This window comes from Hippoglossus hippoglossus, chromosome 22, assembly GCF_009819705.1.
Source record: "Hippoglossus hippoglossus isolate fHipHip1 chromosome 22, fHipHip1.pri, whole genome shotgun sequence".
In the NCBI taxonomy this organism is placed as follows: Eukaryota; Metazoa; Chordata; class Actinopteri; order Pleuronectiformes; family Pleuronectidae; genus Hippoglossus; species Hippoglossus hippoglossus.
The window spans coordinates 16,119,515-16,140,669 of NC_047172.1; the positions used below are offsets into that span (position 1 = coordinate 16,119,515).

Consider the following 21,155-nt stretch of genomic DNA (forward strand, 5'->3'; position numbering starts at 1 on the left):
ACAGATATTCATTGTATTATTTTAAGAAAAAAGCAATATAATTTTAGTTTATCTGAGATTAATTCAATTCACTTAGTTTGAAAGAATGACACAAACACACATGTTACAAAATACATATAAGGCTTATTAAATGACACAATCAATCAAACATTCTAAGGGCTCAACAACTGTGGAATAACCTTCCTTTGTCAATCAGACAAGTTTAATCAATGTCCTCTTATTAAAACACATTTTTTTATAAAATGGCTATCAATTAGATATTCATCCAGTATCTTGATTAAATTTGAAACTGGAATATGTATTTTCTATTTTTATGTCTATGAAACACTTTAAACTGGTTTCTTGAGAGGTGCTTTTAAATTAAATGTATTTAATTATACCCAACCAAAACCCTGACTAATTTATGCCTAACCTGAACCACAATTCACATCTTACTTATAACTAGAAGCAGAACCTCTCTCACACACACACACACACACACACACACACACACACACACACACACACACACACACACACACACACACACACACACACACACACACACACACACTTTATAGTCATAATTTAACTAACTGCATGTAACTGCTGTGGTCTAACACTGCCATTTGAAACAGTATTCACACACACAAACTCTATTTCAATGTATACATAACTTAATAAATAAGATATATGTTCGTGTACATATAATTTTCATTCCCATGCTAATAATAGCAGTTTCTTTTAAAAGAATATAGGTGATCATGTAACTTACTAATATCCAGTTAAGTTTGCCAGACACATTGATCAAAGTCTCATCTTTAATTTACAAATCATTGCAAAGTGCATTAGAGAAAACATCATTTGAGTGATGGTCATAACTTTTTAAGCATTTCTGACAGGCTTAATATATTCCCAGGTTTAATTATTTCTTAATATTGACATTTCTAATTAAGCAGCATAATTGGAAATCCTGTGCGCAGTGGCAATCATTTCAGAGGCCAGTGAAAATTAAAAAAAATGTATTAATGAATACTACCGTTTTTAATTGCTGTGTACCCATATTCATAATTGCTGCAGCATCCTCCTTGAAATGACATGATGACAAATACAAGTGTCATGTCAGCGCTTCCCTTCCTCATCTCACACCTCAATCACAGCTAATCCATTTCACCTCAGCTATGAGCACTGAAACAAATTAAAGTCCCATTTCATTTTCCACCTTCATTAAAGCATTGCGTTTCCAAGGTTACAATCATTTAGTAACAGTGGAACAAACAAATTTAAAGAAGTCTGCGCTTTGATATTTTGAGAGGAAGACGTGAATGGAGCTTAATGGAAAAACAACAGGTTTTAATTCTGCGGCTCCAAAGTGTTCTGCCCGTGTTTATCATGAAACAAAGCCCTTTTCATCTAAACAAACATTTTAATATTAGACTTTAGGAGCTTATGCCCAGACAATAATTCTCATTATTTAAATTTTGCCTTGCCACTGTTAGACTAGTAAGTACGTCCTCTATTTAATAGTTCCTCTCCAAATGCATGACAGCAGGAGCAGCAACATTATGTTCATAGTGTTTGCTCCTTCATGTGTTGTGATGTGACAATTCTAGTCACCACTGCTGAACCAATTTGCCTGAGTGGTTATAGGGGGATGCCAATGTTAGGTTGCACCATAAATACTGTACAAATACCTTCTTGGAGGCAATAACACAATTTCTTGTATGTACCGACACGCAGCCATAAAATATGTCACATTTAGAGAGTGTTTACACACTGCATTTTCTTCTTTGCTCACATATAAAGGGGAACAAAATTGAGCCTAAAGAAATGCAAGGCTCGAGGTGGTGGGGGCACTGATGAGTTCTCAGACTAGCCTCTTTGGCATGCAAATCATATCTGAATTTCTCATTAGCATAAATGCATGAGCAACTTTAAATGCTTTTAATTTTCAATCTCGCCAAGCAGAGTAGTAATTTGTCACTGTCAGGATGGGAGACTAAAAGGGGGGGACCAGAGGGAGCCAAGGACTCCACGCTAAACTGGAATCACAGAAAATTTCTGATTTACTAATTGACTGATGTGCAGTTCAGTCAAGTTGCCTTGAAGGTGTAAATAATTCTGTGTATATTCAAATGGAAAGAGTGAGAGAGTGTGGGGTGGATACGGAAAAGCACATTACATGATGCTTCTCCCCAGGCCATACTTTTCTCTGGTTATTCTAATTTCCAGCCTTTCACGTTTTTCACTCCTTCTCTAAAGGGGGTGCAGGTTTGCTGTTTTAGCACATAGTCACAGATAATCAACTGGAAATTAAAACAAAATGTCAAATTTTTTTACATCTCTTTGCCATTTCATGAAAAGAGGCAGCTCAAAGCTATTCAGCGGCAGAGCACAAAAAAAACATTCCAGCAGCTTATCACATGAGAAGCTGTAAGTCATTTAAAATTTCATCTTCATGCTTTCAAGATGTAAGATCAGTTGACAGTGCACTCTGAAAGCCTAAACCATTAACGCCTCATTTTTTAAACAAAGTAGTTCAGATTCAGACAGACCTTGTTAGCTAAATTTGGCTCTAGGTGAAAACAAGGGGAAAAGATTTAACAAGCTCCCATTTTAATGAGTAAACCAATTAGCAAACATAATTAGTATTCTGAAAGAAAACTAAAGACAACTGCAGCACGGGGGCTAGCTGCTTACCTCCAAGAAGGCCCCATGATACAAGATCTTGGTGGACGTTTCAGTCCGTGCAACAACGGCTGATGAAAAAAACTGCCCTCGTCTCACAAGCCATTCTGGTTAACCACATTGGCCCATTGCAAACTTCATCACCGCCGAAGGAAGCAGATCCATACAGCTCCAACCTCCTCACACCTCTTACAGGCTCTGGAAACCAGACAAACTGGAGTGTAAAAAATGAAAAATAGTTAAACATTTATTCAGCCAAACTTAAGATAAAGTTTGACATAGCCTATGAAATATACAATATAAAATAAGCTTTCTTTTCAGTGAACCACATAAAAGTTCACTGTGGTACGAGCTAAAACTCAGCCACTATCTAGTTAATATCTATCTCATACATTTAGACAAGCCTAGACAAGGAGCCTCATAATTACGATACACAAGTTAGCTTTAGCACAGTCTCAAAATGTATGCTTTGTGAACACCAAGCTAATGTTACCTTTTTCTCAGGCAGTCAAGAGCCGCAGGCTGCTGTGATACATTGCACAGCCCACTTAACTTAGCTCTGTCATTTGTGAGCTTCAATAGGAAGAAAGATAAACTGCTAAATTCAGCAGCTTCCTCCATATTATCTACCTACTACATTTTAACAAGTAAGCTTTAGGAACCATTTTAACATTTTCATTTTTTTTAACACGAAGCTTGCATTTTCTCATGCTTTAGCAATAAATAAAAGCAGCATATTTGGAGGTTATTTTTCCACACACAGGTGTCGTGTATGAACACAACGAGCTAACATTAGCCATGCTAATGATAACTATACTAGCTGCTAAGTTAATCACCAGGCAGCTGTGATATGCTGTTTTCTATATCAACAGTTACAAAAACCATGTACCTGGCAGTAGGATATGCTTTTAAAAATAGTACATTAAATATATGTGTGTATTAAAATAGTATATTAAATAAATGTTCATTTATGCATCTTAACTTCTTTAGTTGTGACATATGACTCAATACGAAAGCTAAACTGTGCTAAGTTGCTAAAATTCAGGAGCACCTACCTCATGCACAATTTTCACATACATGCTTGTTTTAAAACCAAGCTAACATCACATTGGGCTTCATCACATAGTCTAAGTTAGCAACTACTGGAGTTAGCACAGAGACAATGACTTAAACCAATGGCCTCTTAATTGTGACTAATAAAGTCTCAACTCAAACCAAGATTCTTTGGAGCAATTCAGGCATCAGGTATAAAAACAAGCTAATGCTAACTACACTGGCTGATAAGCAAAACACACCAAGCAGCTTATTGCATCATACATAATATCTGTATCTGGCATTAGGGAATGCTTTATGGTAGCTTAACTTAGCAGTGACATACATGAGGACCATCAACTACATAACTGTTATCTATGTTTTTCATTTAAACAAATTAGATTTATCACAATTTTAACATTTATGCTTTTCCAACAGCAAGCTGACATTTTCTCAGGCTTCATCAATTAGCTTAAGTTAGTAGCTACCGCAGTTAGCATGGTACTGCTAATTTAACCCAATAGCAAAAAATTCCCAACTTGAACCGACCTTGCTTTAGAGGTTTTAACCGCAATTCACACTCTGGTGTAAAGTCTAAACACAACCAGCTAACATTAGTCAAGCTAATGCTAATTACACAAGCTACTGAGCGAAACATGCCAGCCAGCTATGACATGTTACTATGTCATTACTCTAATTACAACATATTTATACAAAAAACATACCTGGCTTTAGTGTAGGCTTTCAAAAATAGTAACCAGGCACATTTACACCATTTGGGCAAGTTTTCCCCATGATTGCTTTTTAAACATCAAGCCAACATTGCCGTTTTCTCAGCCTTTGTCAAGTTGTAGCAGCTACTGCAGTTAGCATCGCTGCTAACAAAACCCGATAGCTTCTTGTGACAAAAAATAAAAAAACAAACTCAAAACAAGCCTTTTTGGAGTTTTTTCTGCAATTCAGCCTCAGGTATAAACATAAACACAACTAGCTGACATTAGCTTACGCTAACTGATGAGCTACATAGACCAGCTGTGATATGTTGCTTATTTTATCAACAGTCTCAAAACCCACGTACCTTGCACCTGGGTTCGGTTTCTAATGTTTCCATGTAACATCTCTAAAATTACTGAAAGCTATTTTGGTAGGTTGGGAAATGGTAAATAGGGAAGTGCGCTCCTTGTGTGAGTGAACCATCCCACAAGACCTTCAGAGGAACAGGTTGAAACAAACGTCAGGGGCTGTCAATCATCTGAGCGCCATGGCAACAGGCAGAGTTGGGTTTGTGAATTGTTGTGACAACTCGCAGGAGCAATTAGTGAGCGCGATGTTTTCTTTCTTCTTCACCGAGACCTGCGAGTGCACTGCTCGATTGAAATCATTAATTAAATAGCATATGGTTTCATTTTCATTTAAACCTGAACGGGTAAAATAACAAGCACAATGTCAAATGTTCACAGCTGACGGTCATCAGGAAATAGAGCGTGGATAAATCTATACTTCTAATAAAAAAATTGGATCGCTCAAAAATAGAGTTGGCAAATTAACTAAAAGTACGATAATTGAAAGTATTAAAACAATAACAGGATGTGGGTTATTGCATGGTGTTTTGTTTGTTAGACTAGAATTAGAAAACTAATCCTTTCAGTTCTGCACAGTCGTTTTCAGTGAAATAACAAGGCCTTAACCCGTCATTTGACCCAGCCAACACGTGTGCCAGCTATGGACCATATTAATCTGGTATATGGTGCTATACAATCTGTATGAACTCATGTGGACATGCCCAAGTGCAGGCACAGATGGAGGAGGGTGCAGCTGTGGCTCATCTATTCTTTACATCAAACTCATACTGCTCTCCAGTGGTGAAAGAGGGAATAAGCTAATAATAAGTAAGCAGCACAACAGCAGCACAATGTGAAACAAGTCAGTATAACAATACTGAAATAAACAGGTCAGTTCTGAAACAGTTATTCAGTCTGTGTTATATTTAGGCGGCAGTTTGTAGTGTTGCTGTATTGGAATAGTGACTAAATTAATGCAATTCATTAATTTGGCGTACCTAACTTTTACTGCATAGGTAAGTCCCACAAAACAACAACGATAAGGTTGGTGGATAACCACTGCAGTGTCACTGAAAAGACATGAAGCAGATTTTTAATGATAAAAAACAAACAAAACTCACATGAAGGAAACATTTCTACTGTGTTGGCCCATTCGCAGTGTGAAAATATGCTCGGTTAACCACCAAAATTAGAAAAAACTCCATCAAATTAAACATTTTTCAAGGCAACAAGCCAATTTACAGTGGATTTAGAAAATATTCAGCCCCCTTACCTTTTTGCACACTTAATCATATTGCAGATTTTATTGTAAATTAAATGAAAAGCCATTTGTGCCATCAGTCTACACCAAATAACCCACATATTTAGTTTTTTTAATTTAAAAACCATAAAATTAAACTCTTGCATGTACAAAAAGGATTCAGGCCCTTCACTGTGGACTCCAAATTATGGGTAGATGCATCGTCCTTGAGATGTGGTGATAGAGAACTCAGTCTGGCAGTTTGAGACTCTTCAAAAACACCCACCTGTTAACAAAGGCTTTAGATCACTACCATTATATCGGTCCTTGGTTTGTTTTATTTATTTATTCAATTTTTTCCCAACTCTGCAAAGTGACCTTGGGTAACTTGAAAGGTACAATATCAATTCAAGAAATTATTATTATTGTTATTATTAAAAATGTAATAATTAGTCCCGAAGTGATTATTAAACTATTTCAACTTGAAACTGATAAAAGTAAAAAAGTCTAATTAGCATTGGTAGTATAAAGAAATTTAACTTAATATAATGTTATGAGATTTTAAAATAGAGTGAAAATAGTTTATCCTCTATAAATATAAGTTGCAGTTTTTATTCTTGTGTATTCTTTAAGGCCCTTCCACTGTGACAGGTTTCTATTTTTTTTTTTTTTTTACATGTGTAGGTCATTGAGATCTTTGTCTCTGATCGTATCCCTGCAGGAACATGATGAGGTGGGATTTGTAAAGCTGGTCTCCAACCCAGGTATTACAGCAGATTTACATCCACATCACAGGATGTAAATCTGGGGTTTAATGTAAATGTCAGAAAAGATAAGGAGTCTTAAACAGACTGAGGATATATCACCGCTAAGCGTAGGTGTGAAATTATGATTTGATGTACAGACTGATTTACAGCTTCAACACCTAGTAACATTCAATGGGTTTAAACATTTGGGAAAATCTCTTGTGTGTGTTTTATGTAAATTACTTTAACTGTTATTATTCTATATGATTATCTGTTAATTACTTTTACTGATTTTATACTAACATGGTTTGATAAAGGCTAATGCTAATAGTAATTATATTTATATTATTATTATTATTATTATTATTATTATTATTATTATTACAATAATAATAAATGTACAATGTTGAAAAAGAGACTTGGATTCTATGATGTTATTGATTGTACAGTTGTGTTTTGAAATACAGGACAATTGTTCTACATAGATTTGGCTCTGCAGCTGTAGTCCAGTCTCACTATACTTTAACATGAAGTGTTGTGGGTACACACTGCTACATATAGTAGTACATGCCTATATATACTTCCACCATTTAATTTAGCTTCACTGTCCAATACAGTTTCAGCCTCCTTTAGTTTTCTGTCCCATTCCTCCTGCTCTTATTGCTGTGGAGGAGGAAACAGCCTCTTATCTGATCACTTATATTTCTAGAGTACAAATGCATTAATTAATCGATGGATAGGAATAAAAAGATGATGAAATGCCAGCTGACATGTTACCAACTATATTCATATTTTACTAATTTGCACTCGCAAATGGGTCTGTTTCCCCAACAGCATTAAAAAAACAACTGAATGAAAGCAAATCATAGAGCAGAAGAGGGGATTGTTAACGCGATAGCAAAGCAGAAGTAAAAGTGTAGTGTACGAGTGTTTTGTGTTGTTGCCTTGAAGCTGTTGGCAGGAGATGAAATGTATCTCCCATCAGGCTTCTGCACAGGTTTTGTCTCTGTTAAGACACTGAGACGGTCGCTTGCACTCTAATGTGTGACTTGCTTTAGTGGAGTAAAACAATGCCTCCACTGTCCCTTTAGAAAACACCGACACGCCTCTGCACCACAACTTTCTCTATATTTACTACATTTTACAAATACTGTGATTTTGAGGTTGTCACATGAAAACAATGTCCATGGAGGCACTTTGCATTTCCAGACTGCACTCGTGTAAATGTACTGTGACGGTCTGAGGTCAAATGTAGATCACAGTTTGGTGAAAAATCAGTGTGAGGTTTAAATGACACAGTATTTGAGCCACATTGGCCTTGAGTTTACATTTCTTACAAAGTAAGAAAACAGAACTATATTAATGACTATATGGGCTTAAAGTAGTCAAGCCTTGGTGTAAATGAAATGTGTTGTGAGGCTTTTGTAGTTTCACAACTATCACATTACATAAAGTTGACTTCTTGAAGCAAACATGTGGAAAATCAAACCTTTTAAGTCTAAAGTGTTGACTTCAACGGGACTAAAGATGCTGTTTAACTGATAATAGTGCCTGTGAGCTGTGTCACTATGTTGTGTTATGTCAGTGAAACACATATTAACTCACCATGGAGGCATGTGTGTTGTTTCCTGCGGGTGATCCCGTCAGCCAGGTCACCTAGTGATGATGTATTAAAGGAAACACACCCAGGAGAATCTTGGGAAATGGAGGGAAACGTGATGTGTCAATGTCCTGAATCTGCCACCAGAGGTCGCTGTTTAGCAGGAGTAAAAAAGCCTCGTTCACTTGACACTTTTGCAGATGAATCAAAAGTAGAAAACACAAAATGTCCACTTTGATAAAATAACAAAACTCTTACATTTCAATGCTTCCACATTGTTTGATGATTTTCAAAGGATAAACCTATAGGAACTATCTGAGTTTAATTTTGCATGGCAGAATTTTGCAAGGTACTTCCTCAAAAATATGAGATCAGCAGGTCATAATTTCAAGGAGCCTCATAACTACGATACCAAGTCATAACCGTGAGACCAAGCTAGCGACTTCACTTTTATCATCAATATATAGTCATCTATTAACAATTTAAACATATATAACTGTAACAGCTGAAAATAAAAGCATCATGTTCAAATGCTACAGTTGGATTTGAAGGATTTGTGTCTTTGGCCAACACATTGTCCTAAACTCATAGATCTGACTGAGAGATTTTCCCATGAGCTGATATTTTACAACAAACAATATACAATTATATGCAAGAAAAGCTACATTAACCAAACCTCTTGGAGGTGTGTGGATTAAATCAGAAGTCACCTTTGGGTTACGTGTGGATAGATTTTCCTGAAGAGTATTTGGCATGATAGCTCCATCAAAAACATTTCAGAGCCAGCTGCAATAAATTTGTTGCATTAAATAACACACAGATGAAAATCTCCATTTTCCTTAATATTGTTCGTAATGGCCTAAACCCACACATCTTATTGGCATAGAGTACTGTGAATATTACAACAATCACTGTACATTATTGGTGAGGAAAAACAGGCATCTTAGTTCCCTCTGCCAAGGAAATTACATTTATTTTATTGAAACTAAGTGGAAGGATGGGACACAGGCCAAGAAGTAATTTATAAAGTGTTTTGGCAGATCCAAATCCAGGAATTTCTTTTTCACTAACTCTGACTTGACACGTTCACCAATTTGATTGAATTCATGAATCTAAATGAAATTAATCAGGCATATTTAGGAGACTTATAACTTTAAGTGTGTGTTATATGGTGTAGCAGCCAATCAATCTATCTGTCCATTATAGTTCCTTAATGTTTTGTTGGCCATGAGCAGCAGCAGTACTGGGTGCAGTTACACTCAGAGCCCACTAGATGGCAAGTCCATTCCACGTGTGACAGGCTGACTGAACCCAAACAAAGCATCTTGTTGAAAACACACTCAGAGGTCAATGGGTCATTTTCAGACACAAGATATTTTATTTGAAGCACTTAACTCTGACTGATGTACATTATCCAACAGCTTATTGGTCAGCTCACTCCGTACGTTCGCCATGAACAGGAAGCCTCAGCGTCACTTTAATGTCCATCACAGCAGCAGATCCAGAACTACCAAATCCTTACAAAAACCAAGAGAATCACCAAAATACAGACGCCAGCCAGCCAGCCAAAAAAAATACAAAACCACATCCATTTTGTCTGCGTCACATCGACTGCATGGATACACTTCTACAAATATTATCAAAAGCTATTTGTTCAAGGAATAAATCAGCGTTAGCCTCCATACAAAACTGCCACTGTATTATTGCAAAGCAAGGACTGTTAAGAGCAAAAACTGGCATTCACGTACACCGATGTAGGAAGAACATTGTTCATTAGTGTCATATGACCAGTGGAGGCAGCGAGGGGCCGGGAGCCTGCAGCACAGTGGTCGGATTTGATGTTGGGCCTGAAGGGAAGGACCCTATTCATGGGAACAACCTGGTAACAGGTGAACAGGGTTCTGCTGCTGAAAGTCACACAGGGAAGGTCATAGCAGCTGTGGAGTTTGAGTGACTTCTCCTAAACCTTCCAGAGAAGTGTCAGTTAGCAGCAAACTGTTGTTTTACTTTTTGACTCGACTGTGGTGAGAAGTGCTTCCTTCATTAAGAACCTAATGAAAAAAAATAGATGTGAAAATACATTATACTGTTTGTGGGTTGGATTTATGCAGGTTTGTTATAGCCTTAAAGAATTCTTGTTTATCTTTGGCAAATGTGCTAAATGCAGGAACTGTTACACCTGTGAAGAGGCACTATAAGAAGAATACTGTGTACTTTTTTCAGTTTCTGATTTGTGATGCAAAAATCTAAAGCTTTAACTTGAAGGAGATGAAATACAAATTTGCTTTGTGTGAACGTCGCCTGAATTCATGAAAGGTAAATAAACGCTTCACCAGCAGGAATATTTGTTCAGTTTAGAAGATGAATACAGCAGTTTCTTGTTTTTTCACTCAATATAATGTGAGGATATTTCACAGGATGAATAAAAGGCAAAACATCGTACTCGTTCCAGTCAAATCCGCTCCTAGTAACCATGAACAGCAGACCCTTATATTCTGTTTCATTTGCATAGAACCTGCCTTACATCATTCATAAAGCGCACGATAACTGCTTCCATCGTTTTTTTTTTATAACAATAGAATCTCCAGCAAAACAACTTTTTGTTACCAAAGTCACCAGTAAACTAGTTAATATGTTCTAAGTCTATTCTACATTGCACCAAAACTGAACCCAGGAAATACACGAAAAAATCTACAGTCACTTTCATGATGTCATTATTTACAGTCAGATACAAATATGGTTTCGTTCAGTCATTCAACACTGACAAATAAAATGTTTCCTTTTAAGGCGCAAACCTGTTAAATTGCCATGCAAACACACACATTCCATTGCAAAGCAGCCATCGAGACACAAGGACAGAAGCTGACACTGAAGAGTGTGTATAATGTCTTCTGCTTATTCTAGTTTTGCCAGGTATAATGTCTTATTCTGGATGACACACGCACACACTATGTCACTTTTTCAGGCTTTTCAGGCAACGTGAGCACAAAAGGAAAAAGAACGCCCTTCGCCTCCAGAGGTGCCCTCAGCGCCTCCTCCACAAAGTAGCCGCTCTCCTCCTCCACTACGAACTGAAGCGTCTGGGATTTGTTCACGCAGTAGATGCAGTTCCCGATGACGGCGCACCTGAACGGTAAGTGGCTCCCGGGCCTCTGCGACTCGCAGTCGTGCCACATTTTCACTATGGTGTTGTACTTGAAGACGGTGATGCCCTGCTCGCGGTTGACGTCGAAGCGGTAGATGAAGCTCTTGAACGCCACCATGTCGGTGGACTTCTTCCTGCTGTTGTTGAAGGGGCACTCCTGCCACTCGTCCCTCTTGGGGTCGTACTTGACGAGGCGGTAGAAGAGGGAGCCCCCTGAGACGTAGAGTTCTCCGCTGCAGGTGGTGGCTTCGTGGGCCACGGCAAAGGCTCCCTTGGGCAATGGGGCCACGGTAGTCCATCGGTCAATGCGAGGGTCGTATTTTTCCACTGTAAACAAACATTCCCCTCCGATGGCATACAAGTGGCCGTCCATGGACACAAGCTTGAGCTGGGCTCGAGCCTGGTTCAGAGGTCTGACCTCAGCCCAGCGGTTGGTTATGGGGTTGTAACAGAAGACTTTGTCCGACACTTTGCCTTTGTCACCGTAGCCCTTGATCCCCCCTGCCACAAACAGGTAGTTGTACAAGGTGCACATCCCGCACCCTTTAGTGTTTAAGTCCTCAGGCATCGCCGTCAAAGGTCTCCAGTCATTCGCCGTTTCGTTAAAGAAGTAAATCATATGGTTATCCTCTAAAGACCCCTCCGACAAGGGGCTCTGTGGCCGGCTGCCGCAACGACTCGGCGGCCTGCTCCCGACTCGATCAAACACATCGTTTATCTCTGCGACCATCAGCGTCTTCCTCCCTTCCATTCTCTTCCTCAGGATCAGGTCCCGCTCCGATCCGGTCAGACGCCCGTACACGGCGGGGTCTTTGAGGATCTTGAGGAAATTGTCGCTCATGTAGCCGTAGGCCGTCTCCTTCAGCTCGTTCAGCCGCTGCTTTTTGGAAATGGTAAGAATCTCGTAGCAGTTCTCTGCGGTGATTTGTTCCGACATGGAGTCCATGGCAGCCTGGACGGCGCAGGGGATCTGGAGGATTTTAGCGCCTGTGATGACCTCGACGACATTGTCCTTGCTCACATTCACCTTGGAAGTGTAAATGTAGTCTATCAACGTAGACAATGTCTTGTAGCTCATTCCCTTTACTTTCAGGATGTCTCGTGACAGCCGCGCCTTAAAGTAGTCGCTCTTCTCTGCAAGGACAGATTTGTGAGCACTGATCGTCTGCCCGCCAACTTCGATGACTAGATCAGGCTTTTCTTTAGCTGATGTATTTTCATCTGCCTGTTCGAGGTTTGATTTTAGCCCTGAGCGATCAGTTTCCTCTTTGCCTTGACTAGACGAGCATACTTTGGCTCTGGCGCCGTTGTACATCTCACTGCTTGTACAGTTTTGCAGTGTGTCAGAAACATGATTGGACAGAGAGTCAGTATGAAGAGGGAGAACCAGAGCCCCCTTTACATTAGAGAGGTGGTACTGATCAGCTCTGGAGTCGTATGAGCCGTTGCCTTTCTGATGATCGATGTGATTATTCTCCATCAGCCTCCCATCCAACAGGTACTCCTTCTCAAACACCGGAGTAGGGCTGAAGTCCTTGTCCTCTGGCAGGAATCCCTGGACGTAACCCGGACATAAACTCCCATCTCTGTTTGCGGGCTTGACGAGGTCGGGGTTCGCGACATGGAGGATGACGTCGGCCTCCACGGTGATGGCCCCTCCGCCTTGCCTGTGGCCCTCGTTCATGTTGACGTCCTCACTGGTGACAGGAGATGTTGTCTTCGCCGATCATGATGACTGGATAGAAAAACTCTTCACCTACATGGAGGGAAAACAAGGAGAGGATTTTACCAAAGCGAGAAAAAAGATTCACACTTTTATTTCCAGTAGAATTGACGACATGGGGCTTTTAACAGGTTTACCTAAAAAGAAATCAGGCACTTACAACTCTTCCAAAATTCTGCTGCAAGAGTTTGAAGCAAATCTAAAAAGACAACCACAGGATAGAATTCAAAGTTGAACTGCTCTTTTTAAAATATCTTAATGCAGCTGCCCCTAACATAACAGACATGATAGTGCAATGCAACCCTGTGGGACCCCTGAGATCACTGGGGAGTGGTCTGCTAGTGGCACCCAGGGCCCAGTCTAAACATGGAGGAGCAGCTTTAAGTCACTATGCACTTTTAACTCCAGACTGAAAACTTTTAGTGCCTTTAACTATTTTACAAGGTCATTCCATCATTGTGTTTTACTCTATTTTTATTTATTTTATTATTGTACTTCTATTTTTTTGTATTATTTTACTCCTTCAACTTTTTTTTAAATATATACTCAGATTTTATCCTTGGTATTTCTTTGACCTCTTAATCTCTTTTAATTATTTTAAACTGTGCTTTCTGCTTTTTAATAGATTTTTCTTTTCATTTAGTCTCTGTGCTGTTTTTTAATGTACAGCACCTTGAATCTACCTCTGTGTAAGGAATCTGCTGTGTAAATAAAATGGCCTTAGATCTCTGAGGGGCGCTATTTCTCTAGTAAGAACAGCTCGGAACCAGTGGATTTTAAAGGAAAATATTACTTTGCTCTCCTGCTGTTGCCAGGTTTGCTCTACGACTCACCACTATAGTAATGTGGCATCATGTCAACCTATACATGGAGGCTTTTGGGTGCAAAATCTGCAGATCGCACATGAAATCAAAGCCACTCCTACATGTAGCTTTGATCTTTAAGTGCTCGACGTATGTGCAACACTGTCTGTCCGTTATTCGTGGTAATCTGGAGACGCCCAGGGCGCATGCGCACAGGGTGTTGCGCTGATGGAAGAATTAATCTCTAATATGAAGAATAAAAGGAGGATTGTGTTGTATCAGTAACTCCTGTGAGACATTCCACAGACCGTGTCCATGGAGACATGATAAATCAGTTCCCCCAGTGGAGTCCTGCGGGAGTATGAGGTGTGGTAACCTCATTATAATCTATATATAAGGATGTGAGATCAGCTCCCGTTAAATGTGACCTACCTGCGGTTCTGATTAAACAGCAGCAGCGTCTCTCTCTCTCTCTGCCGCCGGTCGCTCCTCACAGCTCAGTTACGTAAGTCCCGATGAAGCAGACTCTCCTGTGGCTCCGCTGGTTCACTTCTCCCGACAATTTCCAGCCGCTTTGTCCCTCCGATCACCGCTTTTTATCCAGACTGCGCAGCCTCCTGGTTCTGTCCGCTCCCGACCCGCACTGAGGTGTCTGTCCGGGCGGCGGCAGCAGGAGGAAGAGGAAGAGGAGGAGGAGGAGGAGGAGGCAGGGAGGACGGAGGGGACGATCAACCAGTCATTCCAGGTCGCACCTCCTTCTGATCGGTGAGCTCCTCCGGTGCGAAGCTGCTGAGCACATTCAGTGTCTGTGTGGTGAGTTCCCACTGAGTCCTCTCCTCTCTCTCTCTCTCTCTCTGTGTTTTTTTTTACAGTTCACTACAGTGAGGCGGTTATTATTGATCTAAGCCACGCCCCCTACAGTCGGCATTAACCCTACACTCAGGAAAGCACGAGGCTCCATCTGTCGTGTGCGCGCGCTCTGGACGGATCCAAGAGATGCGACATTCCTTTACGCATCATCCTTTACGCATCATCCCTGAGCTGGGTACCAGGACGTGTGGCAGCAGGAGGGTGGGTCCGCATGGGGATTTAAATATGTGGGACACCCCTCCCCTCCCTCCCCTCCCTCCCTCCCTCTCGCCCCTCATGCCTGTGCACACACACACACACTGGTACAGCAACCCCAACATAAGACTCACAAAAAAGTGTGAGCCTACACTCAAAATAACCCCAAAAGATTATTGCCCATTGGAATATTACACACACTCATAAATATCGGTCCCCTAAATATGTCAACATTTTTGAGAAATCAACAAAAATGGCGTATAAAACATCACATCTTACAATATTAAGTGGAAAGTAAAACCCTGGATCCATCCCCTGTTTCCGACCCACACCAAAATTATATGGATTCTTCCTTGACCCGTACCACAGCCTTCCACCATGTTATATATGGTAATCCATGTGGTAGCTTTTGCATAATCATGGTAACAAACAAACAAATACACTGATGAAAAAATGGAAAAAATTACCCCCTTGGTGGAGGTAATAAATAAATGTGTACATGAAGCAGGTTTAACCCAAAACTTCACAATGCTCTGAAAGTAAAAGTCACATTTTCCATCTGCTGATGATGCAACACTATTTCTATCGGAGTTCAATGAGAGATACAGTCTGAACCAATCAAAATGTGTGAGACATAAACACACTCAACACGTGACAAGGGGCATCATTAAAGAGCAGCAGCTGCAGGGGAACAATTTTCTTTTTTTGTAAATCCTGGGGTCCACAACCTCTCCTCCTTGGAGATTGTGCGGCGTCTTAGCAACTGGCCTTCAAATACAAAAATAGACGGGAGCCACCACGAGGGCATCACACAACTATCGGCCCTGTGAGATTAGACAGCTTTCAGCAGGGAGGGTTTAATGCCAGATATTCTGAGAACAAAGACTCGCCACACACACACACACACACACACACACACACACACACACACACACACACACACACACACACACACACACACACACACACACACACACACACACACACACACACACACACACACACACACACACACACACACACACACACACACACACACACACACACACACAGAGAGAGAGAGAGAACGCAAGTGTCTCCATGGAAACATCAGGGTCAAAGGGATAACAAAAGGACTTCACGACACAGCACTGTCTTGATATGTGAGCAATGGCAACACCCATCCAGACACACTGATAACCCGGTTACTTACTTACACTGAGACTGGGGTGTTGCCATGTTGTACTTGTAGTTAATAAATACAAGACAGTATTCAGTTACAGGAGTTAAGCATTATCTCAAGTTCAAGTCGATAAAAATCAGATGAGATTATATTTAGGAATCATCCTCAGGTGCTGTGGATTGCAGCTTTAAATAAAAAACTCAGACCATGAGAGTCATCTTGCCTATTTTTGCTAGAACTGACATGATAGTGAAGGCTGGTTGTGCACGAGTGGGCGTGAGCCTCATAAGAGAGAGGAAGTCTTGACCCTTTCTGCTCGGCAGTGGGAGAAATGAGCAGCAGAATCCCGGAAGAGCTGCATCAGGCTCAGTTCCTGCAGCCCCTCAGGCACATTGCTAGTCCCTGCATGTACTGATGGCTGCACACAGTCGGAGCGGAGGAGAAGTACAAGGTTGGAATAAAAAAAAAACGTGTTCACACCGACACCATTTCCTCCTTCTTTTATCTCCACTTGAGTATAACAAAAATCTGTTTGCTTCTAAACTGTACTTTGTTTGGCTTTAAAGATTCCAAAACTGCAGAAAAGCTTCCACAAGGCTTGTGGAACGACGTGTGTTTCCCTGAAAGTTTAACTGACACGACGGGAAGAATATAATTACAAAAAGAGGAAATTCTCGATAAAGAATGCATGAAATACACAAGTTTGCTCAATAAAACAATGTTTATGAATTTGTTAATGCACATAACAGACATACAGACAAATTATGACAAAGTATAAAGCTTTTCATCCTTTTTAAAAATATCCTTATGTGAGAAACAAATATGCATTAGGGGGAAACAACAAACTCTCTTGTGGTGATAAAGACTCTTTTCTTCCCTTTATGAAATGAAACCTGGCCAGCCAGGCATTCTCCTCAGACCCTCTCAAACTAATTCAGTCATCCATACTTCACCTTTTTTTCTCTATATCCCTTTCTCTGCTCTGTTTACAGTATAGTTGCAGCTTCAATGGTAAAAAAAAAAAAAAGCATCTGATTCCATATATAAAAACTTCCTCTGACCCCAGATCTGCTGCACATGTAATCCTGAGCTGCGACACGTCACATTCACAACTCGGGCCTTGAGAGGCGATCTGGAGTCCTAATCCTAATAATCGTACGAGAAACTTCTATGTAACACTTTCAAAGCTGCGTCGTTTCCTCGCGAGCCTTTTGAGCGGGACCGTGTCGTCGATCGAGTCCCGTTTCCTTTTCAACACTGGTTTAAACACTGCAGTCAACTGTGTGGCACAAACACTGGGAAGCAATGGAATGTATTAGCCATGTTACGGAACACTTTTATCAGAGGGTGAAATGAAAAGACCTTGTAGTGTTTTTTTAAAAAAAATACATCCTTAACAAGTGGAGAGTATCCTTCGACTGGTCTGTAGGATGGTGTTTGTATCGAGCGTAATGGTTGAGTGGTTTTATCGATCCTTTGTGTTTTATGGCAGGAGACGATGATGCAGAGTTCCCGATGCAGTTCTGCTTTAAATAACACGTTTAGTTGTAATATTCTGTGAAGTGTAACTCCACGCCTCACAGGGAGAGTTCTGTGGAGCCGAAAACCTGAAAAACACAGAAAACATAGAAATACTGGTGAGAGGTATGCACACAACATAGTTTCTACTTGTAACTGATAAAATGCTGTTGTACTGACCCATCAATGAGTTTTTGGTGTCACATGTTGAGTAAAGGAATCTGCCAGATCATGATAGTGGAGGTTGTGTCCTCATGGCGAGACGGTTTGGTCTTTTTGTTCACCCTGCGGTGGCCCAGACCCCCGGACACCACCAGCAGCGAGCTCACGTCCACCTTGCTGGAGCGGCGACCCCTCCGATGGTGGGCCGGGTCGTGGAGCACGTCGTAAAGGGCCCCGTCCTCCGGCCCGTGCTCCAGCGAGCCCTGGGATGGGGCGAGGGAGCCGCAGGACGAGGAGGACACAGAGTCTCGGAGAGCCATGGCGGTGCAGCCCGCCTCTCCCAGCCACACGCCTCGTCCCTGTGGAGGAGTCAGCGCTGGATCCGAGGGCGGGGGGGTGTTCTCCGCATCCTCAGTCTCTGCTGGCTGGGCTGAGGCGGGAGGGGCGGAGGATGCCGGGCCCGTGGAGCGATTGCAGACCGCAGCAGCCACGGTGAGGAACTTGACTGCTCCGCTGTGAGCGTGAAAGGACACCATGCCCCGGCCTGACGACGAGCACAGACACATCAGTGTTCATCCTGCTTGTTTCACACACTTTGCTTTTTGTTAATGTTTATCATCAATAAACATGTCTGAGAACTGAAATTAATAATCTGCAACTTTATCATGTGTCATATGTCTTTATCAAAAATGTCTTTTTAGGAGACAGTTCTATTAAGATCATTACATCGCCAAGCTGTTAAAACTATGATGATTAAGCTAATCGTTTTTAAGGGGGGGGGGGAGGTTTACTTGCATTAAAAAAAACAGCATATAACTGCTAAATCTGGTGTAAAATAGGTATTTAAGTCTTGATCTAACAATAGTACATTTGAAATAGTGACACAGTGATGTTTCGGTGTTACCTGTGACCTTGGGGATCCCCTGCAGTCTGGGGACAGAGAGGCCCACAGTCACCCCCAGGTTGGTCCCCACCAGCAGCAGACCGTGACAGACCAGCAGGCTGCTCACTGACACTCTCTGGTTCCCTACAGAAGAAAACAAACACACAACATGGCTTTCATTTTCCGAAGTCAATCCAGTGACATTTGAAATCGTCAGAGTTAAATGGTTCTTGGCTGAGACATGTTCCGTGGTTTATGGTGTCAGGTGTGAACTGTTGGACCTCACACAGATGCACCGTGCACACTCTTGTCTCCTGGAAAATCAGAGAAGTGCATATTTAATGGGCCACTTCAGCTTGAACACAGTGTGGTGTGTGGGAGGGACGGAAGGAGGGAAGGAGGGAGGGAGGAGATATATCTTTTTAGCGAGTGGGGGCATTTTCGCAGCGATGATGTTCAGCGGTTATTTGTCTCCAGGGCAACGTAGAGGAGAGGAGCCTGGGTAAGCGCGAGCTCTTTTCAAGAGGCTGAACGCAGAACAACACAGAGCTGTTGTCCGCTTTGAGTCAGACAGGCAAACACAAAAGTGTTATGTAACAGATTGGTGTAATTAAGCAGGGAGCGCTGCCTCTATTGAGAAAGCTTACGGCAGCTACAAAGGGACAATCTGAGCTGACCTTTCATTTCCCCTCCTGGTTAGAAAAATCACTGTGATGCTCCTTTGGGCTTTAAAAGCAGCTTTTGTGAAGTTAACAGCACCTTTCAGGCTCGCTGACGGACTGTTAGGTGACTTGTGATGTGGAATTTGGCGCTCGGCTCAGACCGTCCCTGCACGGGAGCATTGTCAGGAACAAGCTGTGTAAGAAACGGTATCTAGTCATTTTTATTGAATCGTGTTCAACATTTTGATCATCATTTTTCAGGATTGTGTGAGGAATCTGAGGGTTTGGCAAAAACAGTCATTTCAGTGCTGCTATGTGGGAGGCGAGACTGTCATGAGTCATTACTGCTGCAACAGCTTGACTTGAATTTCCTCCCTAAAAGTAATCCTCTTGGGTTTAAGGAAAAATGACTGCCAGTCTCTGCAGGCTGACCCCCCGCCCTCCCTCCCTGGAGCTGACCCCTTGCTCGGGGCACACGCACGCCACCCTGCCACACTTCCAGGAATCCTGCCAGACAGAGGGCAGGTACAGTGGAGGACGAGGCTCTGCGTCTTGCCCACATGTGCTTCTAATGAGATCCAGAGTTAGCAGAAACACACGGCCGGCTGGTCGGAGGGGGCCTTGCTCAACTTCCTCCTTTCATAATATTTGGAGTTCCCCACCCAGAGGGTGAACTAAAATAAACCCAGAGTGAGCATCAACACGGCCCGGCTCTGGCCCTGATCCCGCACCACTGCCCCACTTTGATCTACACTTACTCCTGACAAGCACCAGCAGGCGGGAGGAGCAAATCCCAAACTTTACAATAATACACTGTATCAGCCATTCTATTAGTGGAGCAATAACAGATCAGCAGTATGTGAGGAAGCATTGGATCTGGCGAAAGAGCTGGAAGTTACACCCTCTTTCTTTATTACTACTATTGTAAAACATGTTCCCAAAAGTGTCTTGATCGCCCCCTGGTGGCTGGCTGCAGTATAGGTCATAAACCCTGCCTCCTCCATGTTACTGGATATGACATGGGTCAAATTTTTTTTTAAAAATACACATCAAATACATTTTTCTCAAAGAGGGTTTCTGAAATTTAAGTTAGTTATTATCAGACTAATGTTCAAGTGTTTTTCAGTTTGGTTTAATTTAGATATTTGACGCTATATAAATGGGGTGAAACGTAATGATTGACAGCTAAGACTGACTCATGATTGGGCGACCGTGTGTATCTGCGGGATCTCGAACCAGAACCATGCTGTTACAAGAAATACTAAATACTACACACCATTCATTATTTTCAAAGACTCTCAGTTTTAGCTGTAGCTCCCTGACAGTGCAGCTATGGGACACTATCATGTTGAGTCAGCGCTTTGTGAGCGAACGTTCATTCAGGAATAAGCGTGTTGGGACGTGTGCAACAATAGTGGCGTACAAACAAAGAGAAGCTGGAGGTGTTATTTACTGACCCCCCCTGATGTTTATCTCCCATTAGACCGCGCATGGCTGCATTTATAGGTCACAGAGCAGCATACAAAGGCAGACGAGACCCTCAGCACAGCAGCCAGCCGGTCAGCCACCATCCTCTGAGACATATGCACAGTAAGGTCTTGCTTTGATGGAGGCCCACTGTCTTTTGAAGTGCTTCTTCAGAACTTGTTAAGATAGTCTTGTATTAAATTTCAAACTTATTTACAT

The 21,155-nt window shown here is 41.6% G+C and overlaps 2 protein-coding genes across 5 annotated transcripts in view; both read right to left on the minus strand.

Annotated features, from left to right (window-relative positions):
* Nucleotides 1-9,701: 9,701 nt before the first annotated feature.
* On the minus strand, nucleotides 9,702-14,990 carry LOC117756136 (kelch repeat and BTB domain-containing protein 11). 2 transcript variants are annotated; one of them, XM_034576486.1, is made up of 2 exons: nucleotides 14,450-14,990; nucleotides 9,702-13,241 (listed from the first exon to the last, which is right to left on the minus strand). In XM_034576486.1, the coding sequence occupies exon 2, from the start codon at nucleotides 13,173-13,175 to the stop codon at nucleotides 11,295-11,297; it is 1,881 nt and encodes a 626-aa protein (XP_034432377.1). In that variant the 5' UTR covers nucleotides 13,176-13,241; nucleotides 14,450-14,990; the 3' UTR covers nucleotides 9,702-11,294. The 2 variants fall into 2 exon arrangements, with proteins under 2 accessions (XP_034432377.1, XP_034432376.1); XM_034576485.1 differs by having other exon boundaries at nucleotides 9,702-13,247; nucleotides 14,450-14,989.
* Nucleotides 14,991-16,946: 1,956 nt separating this feature from the next.
* arhgef10 (Rho guanine nucleotide exchange factor (GEF) 10) overlaps nucleotides 16,947-21,155 on the minus strand; it is a 56,352-nt gene continuing 52,143 nt past the window's right edge. For all 3 annotated transcript variants that reach the window (XM_034576377.1, XM_034576375.1, XM_034576376.1), the window contains 3 exons: nucleotides 18,829-18,951; nucleotides 17,943-18,468; nucleotides 16,947-17,851 (listed from right to left, as the gene is read on the minus strand). In XM_034576377.1, coding sequence (XP_034432268.1) covers nucleotides 17,963-18,468; nucleotides 18,829-18,951 — 629 coding nt within the window. In that variant the 3' untranslated portion in view covers nucleotides 16,947-17,851; nucleotides 17,943-17,962. The remainder of the gene's footprint in view (nucleotides 17,852-17,942; nucleotides 18,469-18,828; nucleotides 18,952-21,155) is intronic.

Bases quoted from the DNA above. Each gene is read 5' to 3' on its own strand.
- LOC117756136 (XM_034576486.1), bottom strand. From the start codon at position 13,175: ATGAACGAGGGCCACAGGCAAGGCGGAGGGGCCATCACCGTGGAGGCC.